At 37.5% G+C, this 18,399-nt stretch overlaps 1 protein-coding gene across 4 annotated transcripts; it reads left to right on the top strand.

The window, feature by feature from the left end:
• The first annotated feature begins 48 nt into the window (after nt 1–48).
• On the top strand, nt 49–17,124 carry THAP6 (THAP domain containing 6). Of its 4 annotated transcripts, none has more exons than XM_055313207.1 (5): nt 49–437; nt 896–998; nt 2,585–2,792; nt 8,973–9,098; nt 14,420–17,124. In XM_055313207.1, exons 2-5 carry the CDS (start codon nt 919–921, stop codon nt 14,672–14,674), a joined length of 669 nt encoding a protein of 222 aa, XP_055169182.1. In that variant the 5' UTR covers nt 49–437; nt 896–918; the 3' UTR covers nt 14,675–17,124. The 4 variants fall into 4 exon arrangements, with proteins under 4 accessions (XP_055169182.1, XP_055169184.1, XP_055169183.1 ...); XM_055313208.1 differs by lacking the exon at nt 49–437 and adding an exon at nt 446–812; XM_055313209.1 differs by lacking the exon at nt 896–998.
• Nucleotides 17,125–18,399: the final 1,275 nt, after the last annotated feature.

The following is an 18,399-nucleotide window of genomic DNA, read 5'->3' as shown; positions in this document are numbered from 1 at the left end:
TGACCCCGGGGCGGCCGGATTTCCGGCTCCCGGGGCAAGGGGGCGGAAGGGAAGGGAAACGCAATGTGTCGTCGACGTTAGTGGCTGCCTTCGCTGCTAACGGGAATAACTCTTAGGCTGCTTCTGTCCCCTTGCCCCCCCCCCGCCACCGCTACTCGCCCAAACTTTGGGTGCGGTTCGAGGCGAGGGGGACCGCAGCGGCGCGGAGGAGCCTGGTGGCCCCCTGAGGAAGGGATGCTCTGCGGCCGCATCCGCACCTGTGACCTCGTAAAACGGGCTGAGCCCCGCGGGTCCGCGGGGCTGTGAGCCGGTACCTGCGCGCGCCGCTTCTGCAGCTGCTAGGCGCCCGGACCTTCGCCCGCACGTCGCACGCTTCGCTGGACAAAAAGTGAGAAAAAGCACACGCCCCACCATGCCCGCTTGGAACTCACAGACCGGTAAGGGAGAAAGACGTTAATCAGAAAATCACTGAAATAAGATCACAGCTGTGAGAAGTGCTAGGCAGAAGAGTGTGTTCCGTGAGATCTAATGTAGAGGCGATGTGATTTAAGCTGAGTGTCAAGGAAGAGCTCCCTTGACAAAAATGAAGCAACACGGAGCCGAAAGTTTTGTAGGAGTTAGCGTGTAAAGGCCTTGCGGCCTGGTTCCGGTAAGAAGCCGCGGAAGGGAAAGGTACAAGCCTGCAAGGTGGAGTCAGACCGCAGAGGGTGCAGTGAAATCCGGTTTGCCTTTTGAAGAGCCAAGTCCCTGGAAAACTTTTAAAGCTGCTGGTCTCAAAATATTTGCTTTTGGCTTTCTAGCATGAGTTCACGGTACGTGAAACACGCTGGGAAAAGTCAGTATGTCCGCCTTAGCTTTGAAGGTATTAACTCTTACCGTTTTAACTTTCTTTCAGTTCTGTTATGACTTGCTAAAATCATGGTGAAATGTTGCTCGGCCATTGGATGCGCTTCCCGCTGCTTGCCAAATTCCAAGTTAAAAGGACTGACATTTCACGTGTAAGATTTTGCAGTAGTTAAGCCAAGTATTTCTGACTTATAAAAAGCCAAAGACAGTTCCACTTAAATCTTCAGTTTTGAACTTTGGTTCCCAAATCCTTAAACAGCTTTTTTAGTTGATTTGAAGTGCCGGTGATACCTTTTTATAATTTAGTCTAAAAGTTTAAGATACCTGCCATGGCTAGTAAACAAAAATATGAAGCTCATTTTTTCTAATATCATTACTTTGCATTTTTTTAAATTTTTATTTATGATAGTCACACAGAGAGAGAGAGAGAGAGAGAGAGAGAGGCAGAGACACAGGCAGAGGGAGAAGCAGGCTCCATGCACCGGGAGCCTGACGTGGGATTCGGTCCTGGGTCTCCAGGATCGTGCCCTGGGCCAAAGGCAGGCGCTGAACCGCTGCGCCACCCAGGGATCCCTACTTTGCATTTTAACAGACCTTCAAAGAAATCCAGTTTTGTTTATATGGAGTTTACAATCTGAAGGAAGAAAGGATCTTTGCCCAAATATGTTCTTTCTTTTTTTTTTTTTTTTTTTTTTTAGATTTTATTTATTTATTCCTGAGAGACAGAGAGAGCGAGGCAGAGACACAGGCAGAGGGAGGAGCAGGCTCCATGCAGGGAGCCCAACGTGGGACTCGATTCCGGGTCTGGTCTCCAGGATCAGGCCTTGGGGCTGAAGGTGGCTCTAAACTGCTGAGCGCCCCCCCCCCCCCCGCCCTGTTCTGTCTTTCTAATTAGAAATAGATCAAACTTAGGTTATAGAGAAAAAATATAAATTACAAATTCAGACCAAGGGTTCTTTAGCAGTATTACATGTAAATCAAGATAATCCTACTAATTTTCTATTTTAGCCATTCTTCTGACAGCAAAGGAAAGAAAGAGTAATAAGATTTAATAATTATTCATTTGCCAAAAGTTTATTTTGCTGCTTTTGTGCTACATACTAGAGAAAGAGTTGCTAACTACTTTGCGAGGTATGAGGAAATAAAAAATGGATATGTATATCTTACCTTATTCCAAAAGAGATTTGAATCAGCTTGGAAAAGTGAAAAGATAGTTATTAGTTTCCAGATCTCTCAAGATAGTTCTTTTCTCTAGAACTCCAAACTCTGCAGCTGTTCTCTGCCTTCCTTCACTAAGCATTTATAGACTATGTATTAGATGCTATAGTGAATAACTTTCTGATGCTGACAGAAGAATGAAAGTACAAGATACTCTATTCCTCTGGGATAAATTCTGGATATCACGTCACATAGGAAAAGACCCAAGTGTTATTATCATGTATAGATGAAGAAAAACCTCCAGTTGTAGGTCTTCCTATAAGCTTGAAATATCCATTGAAACTTTTCTTCTTTATAGTATGAGGAAAATTGAAATGAAGGCTATATGTCTGCAGTGTTATTGGTAGAAAAACCTATTAAAACTGAAAGTTCTGAAAGCATGATTCACAATGGCTTTCCTGAATATTCCATTTCCCAAGAGTTATAACAAACTCATCAACGAACCAATATAGTCACAGCTTGAATTCACATATCTATCAATAGTGTTTAATTTTAAAATGCTTTTTATATTTTTTTCTAGATTCCCCACAGATGAAAACGTCAAAAGAAAATGGGTGTTAGCAATGAAAAGACTTGATGTGAATGCTGCAGGCATTTGGGAGCCTAAAAAAGGAGATGTGTTGTGTTCAAGGCATTTTAAGAAGACAGATTTTGATAGAAGTACTCCAAATATTAAACTGAAACCTGGAGTCATACCTTCTATCTTTGACCCCCCATCTCACTTGCAGGTTTGTTTATGAGACACTGCTTACCATCATTACTCCTTTTTTATGGTACTACTGAAGAACTAACATTTTTACTGTTTACTTATTTCTTTGAAATCCATTTTTTGAGTTTTTATATTTGTGAGCTACTGCTTCAGCTTTTGTAATATGTAGTAGGAGTACCAGTAGCCACTCAAATATTTTACATTGCTAAGATTGATGAAGGAGACTGACTTTAGGAGTTCATATAACTCAGGATTTGTATCTAAACAATGGAGGAAAATAAGAGGGTTGAACTGAAGTTCCAAGTTGCCAGTCCTCCTCACACTGAAACAAAAGTCAAGAGCAGAGCGACTAACAGAACCAAAGTATAGTTTTAGAGCCAAAGCCTAAGTAGAACTGAAAGGAAGAAAAGCCAAAGAGATGCGAACAGGAGGATGAAAGGAGAGAAGAGATAAAAAAAAAGAAAATAAAAGGATTGTATAAGTAAAATCCAGTTGAATTTGGTGTTTTTTCTGTGATATTAGTACAGCTGGAAACAAGGGAAGTAAGATGGTCCTGGACTTATGATTTTCAATTTTATGATGGTATGAAAGCAATAAGCATTCAATAGAAACCATACCTTGAATTTTTAATTTTCATCTTTTTCTGGGCTAGCAGTATGCAAGACCATACTCTCTTGATGCTGGACTTGGGAGTGATCTACAGCCATGTGATCATGAGGGTAAACAACCAATACACTGACAACCATTCTGTACCCATACAACCAGTCTATTTTTCAGTTTCAGTATAGTATTCAATAAATTACAGGAGATATCAACACTTCATTATAAAATAGGCTTGGGGCACCAAGAGGCTCAGTTGGTTAAGCGTCTGACTCTCGATTTTGACTCAGGTCATGGTCTCAGATGGGATGGAGCCTGCTTCAGATTCTCTCTCTCCCTCTGTCCCTGCTTTCGTGCTTACTCTATTTTTTTTTAATTTTATTTATTTATTCATGAGAGATACAGAGAGAGAGAGGCAGTGACACAGGCAGAGGGAGAAGCAGGCTCCATGCAGGAAGCCCAATGTGGAACTCGATTCCGGGTCTCCAGGATCAGGCCCCGGGCCGAAGGCGGCACTAAACCACTGAGCCACCAGGGCTGCCCCTCGTGCTTACTCTTTTAAAAAATAAAATAGGGGGCAACCCTATTTTATTTAGGGTGGCTCAGCGGTTTAGCGCCACCTTCAGCCCGGAGCATGATCCTGGAGACCCGGAATAGAGTTCCACATTGGGCTCCCTGCATGGAGCCTGCTTCTTCCTCTGCCTGTGTCTCTGCCTCTCTCTCTCTCCTCTCTCTCTCTCTCTCTCTCTCCCTCTCATGAATAAATAAATAAAATCTTAAAAAAATAAAAATAGGCTTTTAGATGACTTTGCTCAACTATATAATGTAAGTGTTCTGAGCATGTTTAAGGTAGGCTAAGGTAAATTATTATGTTCAGTATGTTAGGTGTATCAATGCCTTTTCAACTCACAGTATTTCAATTTATGTAACCCTATCATAAGCCAAGGAAGGTCTGTAACCCAGAAATGTACCTATGTGGTCTTGGCCACAGTGCCAATGTCTTTATTTGGTCATATTCCAGTGCCTGAGTGATCAAGTAGAGACTGTCTCACTCTCTCCCATATTAATAAATGCACAATATCTTTTTTTTTAATTTTTTTAAAATTTTTATTTATTTATGATAGTCACAGAGAGAGACAGAGACAGAGACACAGGCAGAGGGAGAAGCAGGCTCCATGCACCGGGAGCCCGATGTGGGATTCGATCCCGGGACCCCAGGATCGCGCCCTGGACCAAAGGCAGGCGCTAAACCACTACGCCACCCAGGGATCCCTAAATGCACAATATCTTGTGCAAATTGTTGTGAAGAGTTTTCTTCCCTTATAGCAAGTGCCCTCTAGCTTTAATGTTAAAAACCTTAGAAAATGTGGGCATAATTAAACTATAAGTTACTAACATTCACAAACTATTTATACCCTTATAACAAAAAAAGTTTTTCATTATAGAAAATTAGATGATAACAAGCAAAAAAAAAAAATTAAGAATAATTGGGGGTGCCTGGGTAGCTCAGTTAGTTGAACATCTGACTCAGCTCAGGCCATGATCCCAGAGTCCTGGGATCAAGCCCCACATGGTGCTTCCTGCTCAGCAGTGAGTCTGCTTCTTTCTCTCCCTCTGCCCTTCCCCTATGCTTTTGTGCTTTCTCTCTAAAATAAATACATAAATCTTCTTAAAAAAGGAATAATTAGGGACGCCTGGCTGTTTTAGTAGAGCATGTGACTCAATCTCAAGGTCCTGAGTTTAAGCCCCACATTGGGCATAAAGCCTACTGTAAAAAAATAAAAAATAAATTAGCAATAACCATATAATCCAGAGATAATACTTTTAACACTTCGATATATATCTTTCCAGTCATTTGTATGTATATGTTTGCATATAAGTTTATCTGTATATTACAAAAATATAATTACACTGTACATTTGATCCTTGAACAACAGAGTTTGAATGCATAGTTCCGCTTATGCACAGATTTTTTTCAATAAATACAGTACAGTACTATAAATGTATTTTTTCCTTAGGTTTTAATAACATTCTCTCTAGTTTATTGTAAGAATACAATATAGAATATATAAACAAAATATGTGTTAATCAACCATTTGTGTTTTCAGTAAGGCTTCCAGTCAACAAACAGGCTATTAGTAGTTAAATTTTGGGAGAGTCATCAGTGATACACAGATTTTCAACTGTGCAAGGGAATTGGTGCCATTAACCCTGCATTGTTCAAGGATCAACTGCTTATTCTTAATTTTCTTTCATCTCTCTCTCTCATCTCAGCATTTATATAGTGTTTATTAGGTACCAGGCACTATTCTAAGCACCTTATATGTAAATTCATTCAGTCCTCTTAACTGCCATGTGAAATAAATACTATTATTACTCTCATTTTACTTATTGAGGAAACCTAGGTCCAGAGAACTGGAATACCTTCTCCAGGGTCACACAACTACTAAATGGCAGAGGCTGTATTTGAACCTAGACATCGTGACTCCAAAGTCTGTTAACTACTACTTTCCATGGTGTTAAATATTTTTCCGTAACAATGGCTTTCCAACTTTAGTCTACATAAGAACTATCCAAGGAGCTTGTTTAAAATGGATAATCCAGGGCTCCTGGGCGGCTCAGTCAGTTAAGCAACCTACTCCTGGTTTCAGCTCAAGTCATAATCTCAGGGTCTTGAGATCAAGCTGTAAGTAGGGCTCCATGCTCAGCAGGGAATCTACGTGAAGATTGTCTCCCTCTGCCCCTCCCCTCACTCACACACTCTCCTAAATTAAAAAATAAATCTTTAAAAAGTAAATAAAATAATAAAATAAATATAAAAGAAAATAATCCTATGCTGGAGTCCAGAAAGCTGCATTTTTTTCACAAGCACCCCACACAATTGTGTTGCAGATCTACAGACTATATTTTTAAGAGAAACCTATACAGAACATCCTTTTTTTTAGAACATCTAGTTTTTAAACAAAACTTTATACTAAGATATAACATACATATGGAAAAGTGCACACATCATAAATGTACCTAACAATAAATTGTCATAAAGAGAATACACTTGTGTAACTCTTTTCAAACCAAGATGTAAAATATTACCAGCACCCCAGAAGCCTCCTTCATGCTCTTTCCCAGTCACTATACCCCCCAAAGGTAAATACTATCCTGACTTATATCACTGTCAGTGATATAGAGCCAGTCTAATTCTTTAGCTCAACATTTTCTTTTTTTTAATGTTTTTTTTAAAATTTTTATTTATTTATGATAGTCACACAGAGAGAGAGAGAGAGAAGCAGAGACACAGGCAGAGGGAGAATCAGGCTCCATGCACCGGGAGCCCGACGTGGGACTCGATCCCGGGTCTCCAGGATCGCGCCCTGGGCCAAAGGCAGGCGCTAAACCGCTGTGCCACCCAGGGATCCCTAGCTCAACATTTTCTATATGCGATTCATCCATGTTGTAGTATGTGACGGTAGTCCATTTATTTACTTTGCAATATAGTATTGTCTACGTTATAATTTCACCATCCTATTGATAAATTTTTGGTTGTTGTTTTCACTATGAGTATTTTTCTCCATGCCTTTTGGTGCACTTGGGTTCACATATCTGCAAAGTAATTCAATTCTCTTAGAAGAGGAACTACTGGGTCCCAGGGATGTGTATGTTCAGCTGCAGCAGATATTGCCATCATTTTCCCAAAGTGGTTTTGCTAATTTGTAGTCTTATCATCCACATATAAATGTTCTTCTGGTTCTATATCCTTGTCAGTAACTGGTGGTATCAATTTTATGCAGCATTTAAAAATGACCATGTAGCAATTGATTTTATGTATGAACAGTGGTTTATGTAACTGATCACTGTTGTATCTAGATTATCATCACTTGCTATTTTAAATAGTGTTGTGATGAACATTATTCTAGGTGAATCTTTGTATATATCCTTATTTCCTCAAACTAAATTCCTGGAAATAAAATTGTTGAATCAAAGATTATATTCATTTTTAAAGCCTTTTCTTTTGATACAGAGCCCCAAAGGCCCAAGGGGAAACTTGTACCAATCTATTCCCCTATTACCTATACATGGAAGGTTCGATCCACCCTAATCCTCAGAGTAAGTTGTGTTTTTAACCTCTGTTAAAACTGACAGTTAAAATGACATTTTATTGTTTTAACATATTTTTAATATGGTCTCAACATTTTTTATGTGTTTATTACACATTCATATATTTTCTTTTGTGAGTTACTTATATTGAGGTCCTCATCTATTTTCATCTTTTTTCTAACCTACATGTAAAAACGCTGTTTGTTGAAGATAGGGATCATTTAACTGCCATCTGTGTGGCAGTTCCTTTTTGTTGCCTTTAGTCCTAATGATCAGGTTGTTTTTTTTGTTTTGCTTGAAATTCAGATGTCTCTTTTAAATAGTCAATTCTATATTTTCAATTGAATTATCTGACTTTAGCCTTCCCCACCCTAAGATAATATAAAGATTACCTTTTTTTCTAGTTCCTAAGGATTTTCGTTTTTACATAAATTTTCAGTACTAGAATTTCAGCATGATTCATTGTATATAAAGGATATAACCTTAATTAGTTCATTTTTTGCATGATTTATATCATTTCTTCTGTATTGCGTTTCTTACTTTTTTAAAGTTTTTATTTGTTTTTTTTTTAAGTTTTTATTTATTTGAGAGGGAGAGAGCAGGCATGCCCATACATGGGCAAAGTGGGGGAAGCGCAGAGGAGGAGAAGCAGACTCCCTGCTGAGCACAGAGCCCAAGGCAGAGCTTATTCTTTAACAACCCTGAGATCCTGACTTGAGCCAAAACCAAAAACTGACCAAGCCACCCAGGTGTCCCAGGTTTTCTCCACTTACTTAGATTGCCATTTTTTATCCTGAAACATTTTAAGCTACCTGATCTATTTCTAGATTTCTCCGTCTCATCTTTAAGAGAGTAGGAGGGTATTATGCTGAGTGAAGTAAGTCAATCGGAGAAGGACAAACAGTGTATGTTCTCACTCATTTGGGGAATATGAATAATAGTGAAGGGGAATATAAGGGAAGGGAGAAGAAATGTGTGGGAGATATCAGAAAGGGACACAGAACATAAAGACTTCTAACTCTGGGAAATGAACTAGGGGTGGTGGAAGGGGAGGAGGGCGGGGGGTGGGGGTGAATGGGTGACGGGCACGGAGGGGGACACTTGACGGGATGAGCACTGGGTGTTATTCTGTATGTTGGTAAATTGAACACCAATAAAAACTAATTTATAAAAAAAAAATAAAAATAAAAAAAATAAAAAAAAATAAAAAAAAAGAGTAGCACACTATATTAGCTGTTGTTAATGAGTAATATATCTTTAATATGTGGTAAGACATTCTTTCTCAATCACACTCTTATTTTAGGAAAATTTGTGTTTCTAGATGAACTTTAGAGTTATTTTCTAGAAGTTCCTTTAAACTAATCTCAGAAATTTAAATTTTACTGAGCTTTTCAAGCAGTTTCCATGAAAAGAAATATTGTATTCCACTAGACAAAGTTAAGAAGGAATAAAAATTTAAGAAAGGACAGAAGTATCTATAATGATTTTTATTAACTCTTCTTAACAGGGGAAAAGAGAAAAACTTCATTGTAGAAAAAACTTCACCCTCAAAACTCTTCCAGTCACACACCACAATCACCAGTTTGTTGGTCTTTCCTCATGTCCTGAAGAATTCCAATCCCAGTTCATTTTTGTAAGTAAAATTACTTACTGACCTAATGTTAATATTTTTAAGATAATATGCCTTTTCCACTAAGACTAAACTAGAGGCTTAGGTATTTGAGGTTTTTTAATATAGATGTAATGTCCCAAAATAATACTGTTTCCCAGGGCCATTATAATGTTTCCCAGGGCCATTATAATACAATATTAATATAGAGGTAGTTAATCCTTTGGTTACATACTTAGTTCAAAGAGTGTTTTCACACAGGTATTTTTACCAAGAAAAAGGCAATAATTAATTTCTCCTTTTGGGTACTATATTTTCTACATGGAACTATAATAAAAAATATAGTTAGTTCTTTAGGTTTTCTTAAAGAACGGTTATACTCATACAGAGTTTTCAAGCTTGCATGATTATTTGCCTCATTGCATATTCATGTTACAGCTAGACCTAGAATCCAGATCTTTTTACTTTGTTGGTTGCTATAGCTTTATAATAATTCTTGAAATCAGGCAGTGTTTGTCTTCCAACTTTGTAATTTTTCAAAGTTGTTTGAATATTCTAGATCTTTTGCATTTTCATGTGAATTTTAGAATCACTTTGTAGCAATTTCTATAAAAACTCCTGCTGGAGTTTTAACTGGGATTGTGTTGAATCTACTGATTCCTTTGAGGAAAGAATTGACATTGTAAGGAAACTATCTTAAGTCCTTGAACCTGTGAACTCATTATATCTCACCTTTATTTAAGTTTAACTTCTCTCAGTAATGCTTTGTAGTTTTCAATATACCATTCTTTAACTTTGTCAGATTTATCCCTAACTATTGTATGTGATTGGATGCCATTATAAATGGTGTTGTTTTGTTTTGTTTTTTCTTATAATATATGGAAGTTTATTTTTGTATGCTTATCTTGTATTGGCAAACTTGCTAAACTCACATTTTAATTATAAAAGCTTTTTTGTAGAGTCTGTTAGGTTTTCTACATAATCGTGTTGTCTGTCATTAAAGACAGTTTTAATTCTTCCTTTCCAATATGGATGCCTCTTACTTCTTTTTCTTGCTTTATTGCACTGCTTTGAACTTCCAGGGTTGTGCTGAATAGAAGAATTGAGAACGGATCTCCTGGCTTTGCTCCTGATTTTAAGAAGCAGGCATTCAGTCTTTCACCACTAAATACAATGTTAACTGTAGGTTTTTCATAAATGCATTTTATCAGGTTGAAAAAGTGTCTTTCTGTTCCTAGTTTGCTGAGACTTTTTATCAAAAGTGAATGTTGGTTTTGTCAAGTATTTTTTCTGTATCTATTGAGATCATGTGGGGGGTTTTTAGTTTGTTAATATGATTAGTTATATTAGAACCATTCTGGGCCCATACAACTATTTTTTTTTTTACTTCCAATAACAGTATTCAATAAATTACATAAGATATTCAACACTTTATTATAAAATAGGCCTTGTGAAACTCATCATAAGTGGCGGAAGATCTGTATCTTTTTCCACTCTTTTACTTTCAACCTATTTAGTTTGCTTTGAAGTGCACTTTATACTTTTGGGTCTTGATTTTTTTAATTTAATCTGATAATTTCAGCCTTTTTAAAAAGATTTTATTTATTCATGAGAGACACAGAGAGAGAGGCAGAGACACAGGCAGAGGCAGAAGCAGGCTCACCGTGGGGAGCCTGACACAGGACTTGATCCCAGGACCTGGGATCATGGTCTAAGCCAAAGACAAATGCCCAACCACTGAGCCACTCAGGCATCCCTAATTTCAGCCTTTTAATCAGATTATTTAGACCATTTACACTTAATATGTTTATTGTTATTGTTTGGTTTAAATCTGTCATCTTGTTTTCTACTTGTTCCATTTGTTCTTTGTTCCCATTTTGTTCTTTTTTTGCCTTTTTTTTTTCCTTTGGATTGAAATTTTTGTTTCCATTTTATATCCCTTTTTTGACTTATTAGCTATAACTTTTTGTTTTGTTTTAGTAATTGCTTTTGAATCTATAGCATTCCTCTTTAAATTATCAAAGGCTATATTCAAGTGATATTATTCCATATAACATATAGTATAAGAATCTTACAATACTCTCATTTCCCTTCTCCCAGTTTTTGTGTTATTGCTATCATATATTTCACTTTTACATATGCTATAAACCCCACACTGCATTGTTACCATTTTTGTTTTAACAATAAATTATCTTTTAAAGAGATATAAATAATCAGAAAAAAATTGTATACATTACCCATGTAAGTGGCCATTGCCAGGGTTTTTCATTCCTTGGTGTAAGTCCAATGTGTCTATCTGGTATCATTCTGTCTAAAGGACTTTAACATTTCTTACAGTGCAGCTATGCTGGTGACGAATTCTTTCAGCTTTAATATTTCTGAAGGGAGTCGTTATTTAGTCTTCATTTTTGAAAGATTTCTTCAGTTGATAGTTTTGGAGATTTGTTTCGTTTTGTTTTTAGTTCTTCAGAGATGTTGCTCCACTGTATCCTCACAGGCATTGTTTCTAATGAAAAATCTGTCATCTTTATTCCCTATACCTAACATTTCTTTTTTTCTTTGTTTTTAAGAATTTTTCTTTCCCAATGGTTTGAATAATTTGATTATAATATACCTTAGTTTAGTTTTCCTCATATTTCTTGTACTTAGGATTTTTGAGGTTCTTTATCTGTGGGATTTTGGTTTTCATCAAACTAGGACAAATCTTGGCCATGGACTCTTCAGATATTTCATTCTACCTCAACTTTTCTTTCCATTCCTTCAAGGACCCTGATTTAATGTATATTAGGCTATTTGAGTCTTACTACCAGTCACTTGTGCTCTGCTAATTTTTTGGATATTTTTCTGGTTTTGTTTTTCTGGATTCCTTTTTCTCTCGTAGTCTATCCTGGATAGTTCATATTGCTGTATCTTCACCTTCACTAATCTGCCATTAATTCCCTCCAATGTATTTTTCACCTCACACATTGTAGATTTATCTCTAGATGTCCTGATTCTTTTTTATATCTTTTATGTCTCTACCTAATTTTTGAAAATATAGAATACAACATTAATAGCTTTCATAATTCCTTTGTCTGCTAATTCCAACATTTATGTCAATTCCGGGTTAGTTTCCATTGACTGGTTTATCTTTATTTATTTATTTTGTTTAGCTTTAGGATTTTTCTTTCTTTTTTTTTAATAAATTTATTTTTTATTGGTGCTCAATTTGTCAACATGCAGAATAACACCCAGTGCTCATCCTGTCAAGTGCCCACCTCAGTGCCCACCACCCAGTCACCCCCTCCCACTGCCCACCTCCCCTTCCACCACCCCTAGTTCGTTTCCCAGAGTTAGGAGTCTTTCATGTTCTGTCTCCCTTTCTTATCTTTTATGATAGCTTGTGTTGTCCTGTTTCTTTGCATACCTGATTAATGGTGTGTGTCACCTTGTGGATTTTACTTTGCTGGATGCTGGATATTTTTGTATCCTGTTTGGGCTTTGTTCTGGGATACCACAAAGTTATATCCTTTCAGGTTTTGTTTGTTAAGCAGGACTAGAAGAGTATTTGGTCTAGGGCTATTTTTTTCCACTATGGCAGCAAGACCCTTCTGTATACTCTTCAGTGCCCCCATGAATCTTTACATATTCTAATCTGGCAGGGGTGGGAATAGTGGCCATGCCCTCTGAGCACAGGGCATTCCTGGTCTTTTCTGGTCATTCTTTTCCCAGCCATGAGCAGTTTCCTACCTGTGTGGAACATGTAAGGATCTTCAGAGTTCTCTCTGTCCTCTAGTACTTTCTCCTGTGAACTGAACTGAAGCCACCTTGGTTTTTCTGGACACTTTGGACAATCTCAGTCTACCAAGCTCTGCCTAGGTTTCCCCTCCTTGCAATGAGGCATACACTCTCTCTCAAAGCAGTAAGCTGGGTGGTTGGCCATAAGGCTCACCTCTTAGTTTCCCATCCCTCTAGGATTGCTGCCTTCCTTGACTGATGTCGGATATCTGCACAACATTTTTTTATGGCTTTTAGCCACGTGTTGGGTTTTTTTAGATAAGCAATTCATTCTCTGTTATTTCTTTTTTTAAAAAAAAATTATTTATTCATGAGAGACACAGAGACAGAGAGGCAGAGACACAGTCAGAGGGAGAAGCAGGCTCCACACAAGGAGCCCAATGCTGGACTCCATCCTAGGACCCTGGGATCATGCCCGGAGCCAAAGGCAGACGCTCAACCACTGAGCTACCCAGGTGTCCCAATTCTGTTATTTTATCTTGGCTAGAAGCAAAGTCCTCTTTACTAATTTTAATATTAACAGCTTTTCAAAATTATTTTATAGTAGCTTTTTAAGATATGTCAGTGTTACTTTCCCTATTTTCAAATGAAAAAAAGTATACCCAGCAAACTTAAGCATAACCATAATAAATATCGAGAGAGCTTCAATTCTCTCTAAAACCCCAAACCAGAGTTCTCTCTAAATATATAACACTCAGCCTGAGGACCAGCCCTAGGGCTCCTTTTCTGTCATCTTCTTTAAAACAAATATTCATGGGACACCTGGTGGCTGGCTCAGCGGTTGAACATCTGCCTTCAGCTCAGGGCGTGATCCTGCGGTCCCGGGATGGTCCTGGGATCAAGTCCCACATCAGGCTCCCCGTAGGGAAGCCTGCTTCTCCCTCTGCCTCTGTCTCTGCCTCTTTCACTCTGTGTCTGTCGTAAATAAATAAATAAAATCTTCTTTTAAAAATAGGGCAGCCCAGGTGGCATAGAGGTTTAACACCTGCCTTCAGCCCAGGACATGATCCTGGAGACTCGGGATCGGGTCCCCATCAGGCTCCCTGCATGGAGCCTACTTCTCCCTCTGCCTGTGTCTCTGCTTCTCTGTGTGTGTGTGTCTTTCATGAATGGATGAATAAAATCTTTAAAAAAAAAAAAAAAACTTTTTTAAAAAATAAAACAAATATTCATCAAAATAAAATAAAATAGTTCAAAGTTTAACAACTGAATATTTGTTGATAGGTAAAGCTTAAACTTAGCAGCCCCACACCCGTGGAATAAAAAGCCATATATAGTTATTACAAATGTCTTGTTGATAGCAGATACTTAGCCCCAATTAGCAGTACTTCCCATCCATAGATTCTGTACCCTCATATTACATCTAGCCTTAGATGAAGGAGGGAGGCTCTTAGCAGCCAAAATATTGCTTCTACCCCCATCTTGTCCCTGTGTTCTTTAAACCTCTAAGTGTTGCCAAGTTAAAGATACCTAAGCATTATAAATGGAGAAACAGCTGAGAGCTAGCTATAAGCTTTTATGTAACTACTTGTCTCTCTGGTTTAATAACTTGGTGTTTATGTTTTTAGGAACATAGCTACAGTGTAATGGACAGTCCAAAGAAACTTAAGCATAAATTAGATCATGTGATCCGCGAGCTAGAGGATACCAAGAAAAGTCTGCGGAATGTTTTAGACCGAGAAAAACGTTTCCAAAAATCATTGAGGAAGACGATCAGGGAATTAAAAGATGAATGTCTCATCAGCCAAGAAACAGCAAATAGACTGGAAGCTTTCTGTTGGGAGTGTTGTCAGGAAAGCATAAAAAGAGACTATATTTCATGAAATAATTCCATGTTATGTTCTACCTAAAATTAACATTGCTACAGCTATTTAGAAAATAATTCTCATTTACCATCATTAAATACTATCCATCATTTAGAGTGCTTCTTTGGATCTTCTGTAGCATTATTTATTTAGTTGTTACCCAAAGATTTTTTTTTGAAGATGTACAGAAATGTGTGCTAGTTATGTTTTGTGTGATTTATGGCAATTATGTTTTTATAGAGCTAAACTAGTGCCAGGTCACTATCGTAAGATGTTAAAAGATCAAGAAGAATCCACAGAACTTAGGAAATGATATCAAATTAGCCATATTCAGCAATGGTAATAGGAACTGGACTCTCCTTCAGCAGCATCAGATTTTTGACTTCAAAGGAGTACCTTTACTTACGTATACTTTATGGTAAGTTCATTGAATTATACTTTAAATGTATTTTACTATAAAGCAGAATTCATTTCTAACGTATGTCTATCTTGATCCAATCCAAGATATTTTTGTTATCAGTAATACCAATTTTTTTTTTACTTGACATCCCATAATACTGACCCTGAGAATAGCATATGGTACAAATCTGTTGGCTCTTAAAGTTGTTCAGAGCCAAGTTGAGAAGACCTCTGACAAGGTCGCAGTTTTTCAGTATGGTACATCATTCCTCTGCTCTAGGAGCACTTTGATGTAAACCTGTATACATTTAAGAAGCAAAAAAGGGTCATAAATCTGGTTTTTACATGGTTGGTTGCTGGCAGTTGTTCTGAACATTTTGTTTCATTATAAAGGAATATCTCCAAAATCTAGATGCTAGTACTAGCTGAATATTTTTAATGTTCTGTATTTTACAGAAAGTAATATTGATGACATTTCTAAAATATAAAATGTAGGTAGAATCATTAAAAACTAATGATTGTGGTTCTTCCAGTTGCAAAAGAATTTGGAGAAAGGGTTAGAATATTTTCCTGTGATTAGGAGAGTATACTGTCCAAAGGCTTTAGTTTAAAGAAAGTAAAGCAGCAGTTTTAGAGTAGCTTCCTACTGAATATACAAAAGAAGAACCTTTAGCTATTTTTTGATCCAAGTATCAGAAATTTACCTTTTCTCCTAACTTCTTATAAAAAACAGTGAAATTAAGAGTCATAAATACAATAGATTAGAATAAGAATTACCAGCCCAACGTCAAATTCTACTTTGAAGAGTATGTACGTATTCAAACCTCATTCTGATGTCTATGCAATAGTACGTTAGAATATGATTATCAGTTGTTTCAGTGTGTTAATGAGAAATGAATTGCATTTTGTGCTCAAATGCTCATGGATATTTTATTTGCATTATATTAATATCAGCAAGGATATGGTCACTTAACTTTTCTTTGTATTCAAGAATTTTCTGTGTGTAAATGCATGTTATATTTTTATGTAGGATTCCAAACCTTCCCTTTGAATGGGAACCTTTCCACATTTCAGAGGTCAGCATTATGTTAAGAAGAAACAGTAAGGTCGTATCTTTTTACTACCTAGAAAAAAAATTTCATCAGCTACCCATTATTTATTTTAGTTATTTAATTTTGAATTCTTTATGGACATTCTAAGGGGAAGTTTGGGTATGATCTTAGGTTTTATAGAGATACTGTGATAGAGATGGAGACTATTTTGAGTATAAAAATTAAAGTCAGTGGACAGTGGAGAAAAGTAGGACTGGTCCAAACACAATCTGTCCACATTCTAGCCGTCTGCTGACCAGTTAGAGAAACTCCAGCCCAGGAAACCTTTCCAAGAGTCACAGCCCCGTTTGTGTCATGATCACAGTTGCCACAGTCACTTTTACCACTTGTGTTCACAGTGAATTCAGCCCTCTCTTCTTTGTCATTGGTCTTAATATCACTGAGAGGTAACAGAACAAATATTGGTGTCATCGAGGACCCAGAGCTATCCATTGCTCTTTATTCTTGTGGAGAAATGATTGCTAACAGAAATCTGACGTAAGAAATAGGGTTCTCCTCACCTGCCACCCTAAACAAATGCCTGGACACAGTAAATACCTCAGTCCTCTGTTCCAGATACTCCAGCCTAGCCCAGGGAGAAACTGTCCTGTGCAGAGCAAACCAGTCACCCCCATCCACAGGTTCCACAAGCAGCGAAGGCCAGCCTAGAGGTTTCACTTTGCTTTCAAGCTTGGGGTAGCCTCTGGATCCTGGCACAAACCAATACACCGGTTCAACCTCAGCACCAAATCAAGTACAAAAGACTTGACATGGCATTTTTCTCCATATCAAGTTTAAGTCGCTGAAAATAGACTCTGGTTGCTAAAGATAATCATAGTTATACCACAGTCTTTGAGAAAAGATGAAATGTATTAAAATAAATATTTAGTTTTAATAAAAAGATAAAACACTATAGAAATGATTGAGGAGTAAAGAATCCATTATTCATTTGAAAAAATAAAGTAACTTTTCCAGTAATGTATTTGTATGTGGTTTTTATACAGTTACTCAATAAAATGAGTAAAGAAAAATGAGTATATGTACTATGGTTTTGCTTTAATTTCTTCTGTATTTTTTCCCTCTACCAATAACTCTAATATCATAGGGTCTGCTAGGTTAGATGACCCACGTGGAAAACCTGCTTTTACCACAATATGGATGTGCCATTAGAGCCCTTTCTGCTTGGGCCTCATTCAAAACTGGCAGCCTTTCATGTCACCCAGTATAATAGCTGAGAACAGTATTTTTAGGTGTGAAATGTGCTCCCTTCAAAACCCAAAGAGGCCTGTTAGGCATTGTGCTTCCTTCTTCTTAGTGAGAGATACAGGTTGTAATAATTTGTTTTTTACCTTAGAGGGGATGTTCTAGCATTCTTCTGTTCCCTGGGCATTCCTCCCACCAAATTTTACTGATGGGTTTTATCTCACCCTCTAGAGCACATGTACTTTATCAAGACCTCAGATTTACTAGTCACATCTTGCTCATTCCATCGGATTAACATAATCCAATACATCAGTGTTAGTGACCTAAGTGATTTTCTGTAGAATGTCTACCTGGTCTAGGTCTTTTTCAATTGTATTAACAGAAGCAAGAAAGTTAGATGGCCTGTTCATTCCATGTGAATGTAAACTGTTTGTGATCTTGTTTTCTTACGGGGATGGAAAGTCATGTGCCCGCCAGATAGGTAGTCGCCTACCATGTACACATAGCCACGTTAACCTGCTCTAGCAAAGATACATATCTGTCACAGTATCTAATCAGAGCTACTACTTAGTTGAATTTGCCTTAGTCCACTATCATCCTACAGGATCTGTCTAAATTTTGCAGAATAAATAGAGCTATGATAAAGACCACCACTCCTGCACCTTATATGTAGGTCTGTAAAGATGGCACTTAGCCAACTCCACAAAAAAATCTGAAGCTGAGCTAATGTGCAAAAGGAGTTGACATAGCAGACCTGAGACTGCTCTTCATAGAAAGGCCTGCCTACAAGGTTGGCTGTTGGCTGGCATCTGGAAACTTCAGTTTTGAGAGGATTCCCACCATTCCCTAAGTAGTAAGAAGCTCACTGTGCCTAAACTGTTTGTAGAAACAATATGGTTTATGCTGAATGCCTGCTTTCCTTCTGGGAGTCTGGAATTTGGGAATGTGTCAAGCAAAGGGTGCCTGTATGACCAGCCACCAAATAAAACCTTAAGACACTGAATCTTTAATGAACTTCCCTCAGGGACAACATGTCAACGTGTATGACAT

Source organism: Nyctereutes procyonoides, unplaced genomic scaffold (genome assembly GCF_905146905.1).
Source record: "Nyctereutes procyonoides isolate TBG_1078 unplaced genomic scaffold, NYPRO_anot_genome, whole genome shotgun sequence".
Lineage (NCBI taxonomy): Eukaryota > Metazoa > Chordata > Mammalia > Carnivora > Canidae > Nyctereutes > Nyctereutes procyonoides.
This window is presented reverse-complemented; position numbering and strand designations above follow the sequence as displayed.

Excerpts from the sequence above, each read along its gene's own strand:
- THAP6 (XM_055313207.1), top strand. The coding sequence starts at position 919 with ATGGTGAAATGTTGCTCGGCCATTGGATGCGCTTCCCGCTGCTTGCCA. Across the intron at positions 999-2,584 it reads AAAGGACTGACATTTCACGT|ATTCCCCACAGATGAAAACG; the intron begins GTAAGATTTTGC and ends ATTTTTTTCTAG. Across the intron at positions 2,793-8,972 it reads ACCCCCCATCTCACTTGCAG|GGGAAAAGAGAAAAACTTCA; the intron begins GTTTGTTTATGA and ends TCTTCTTAACAG.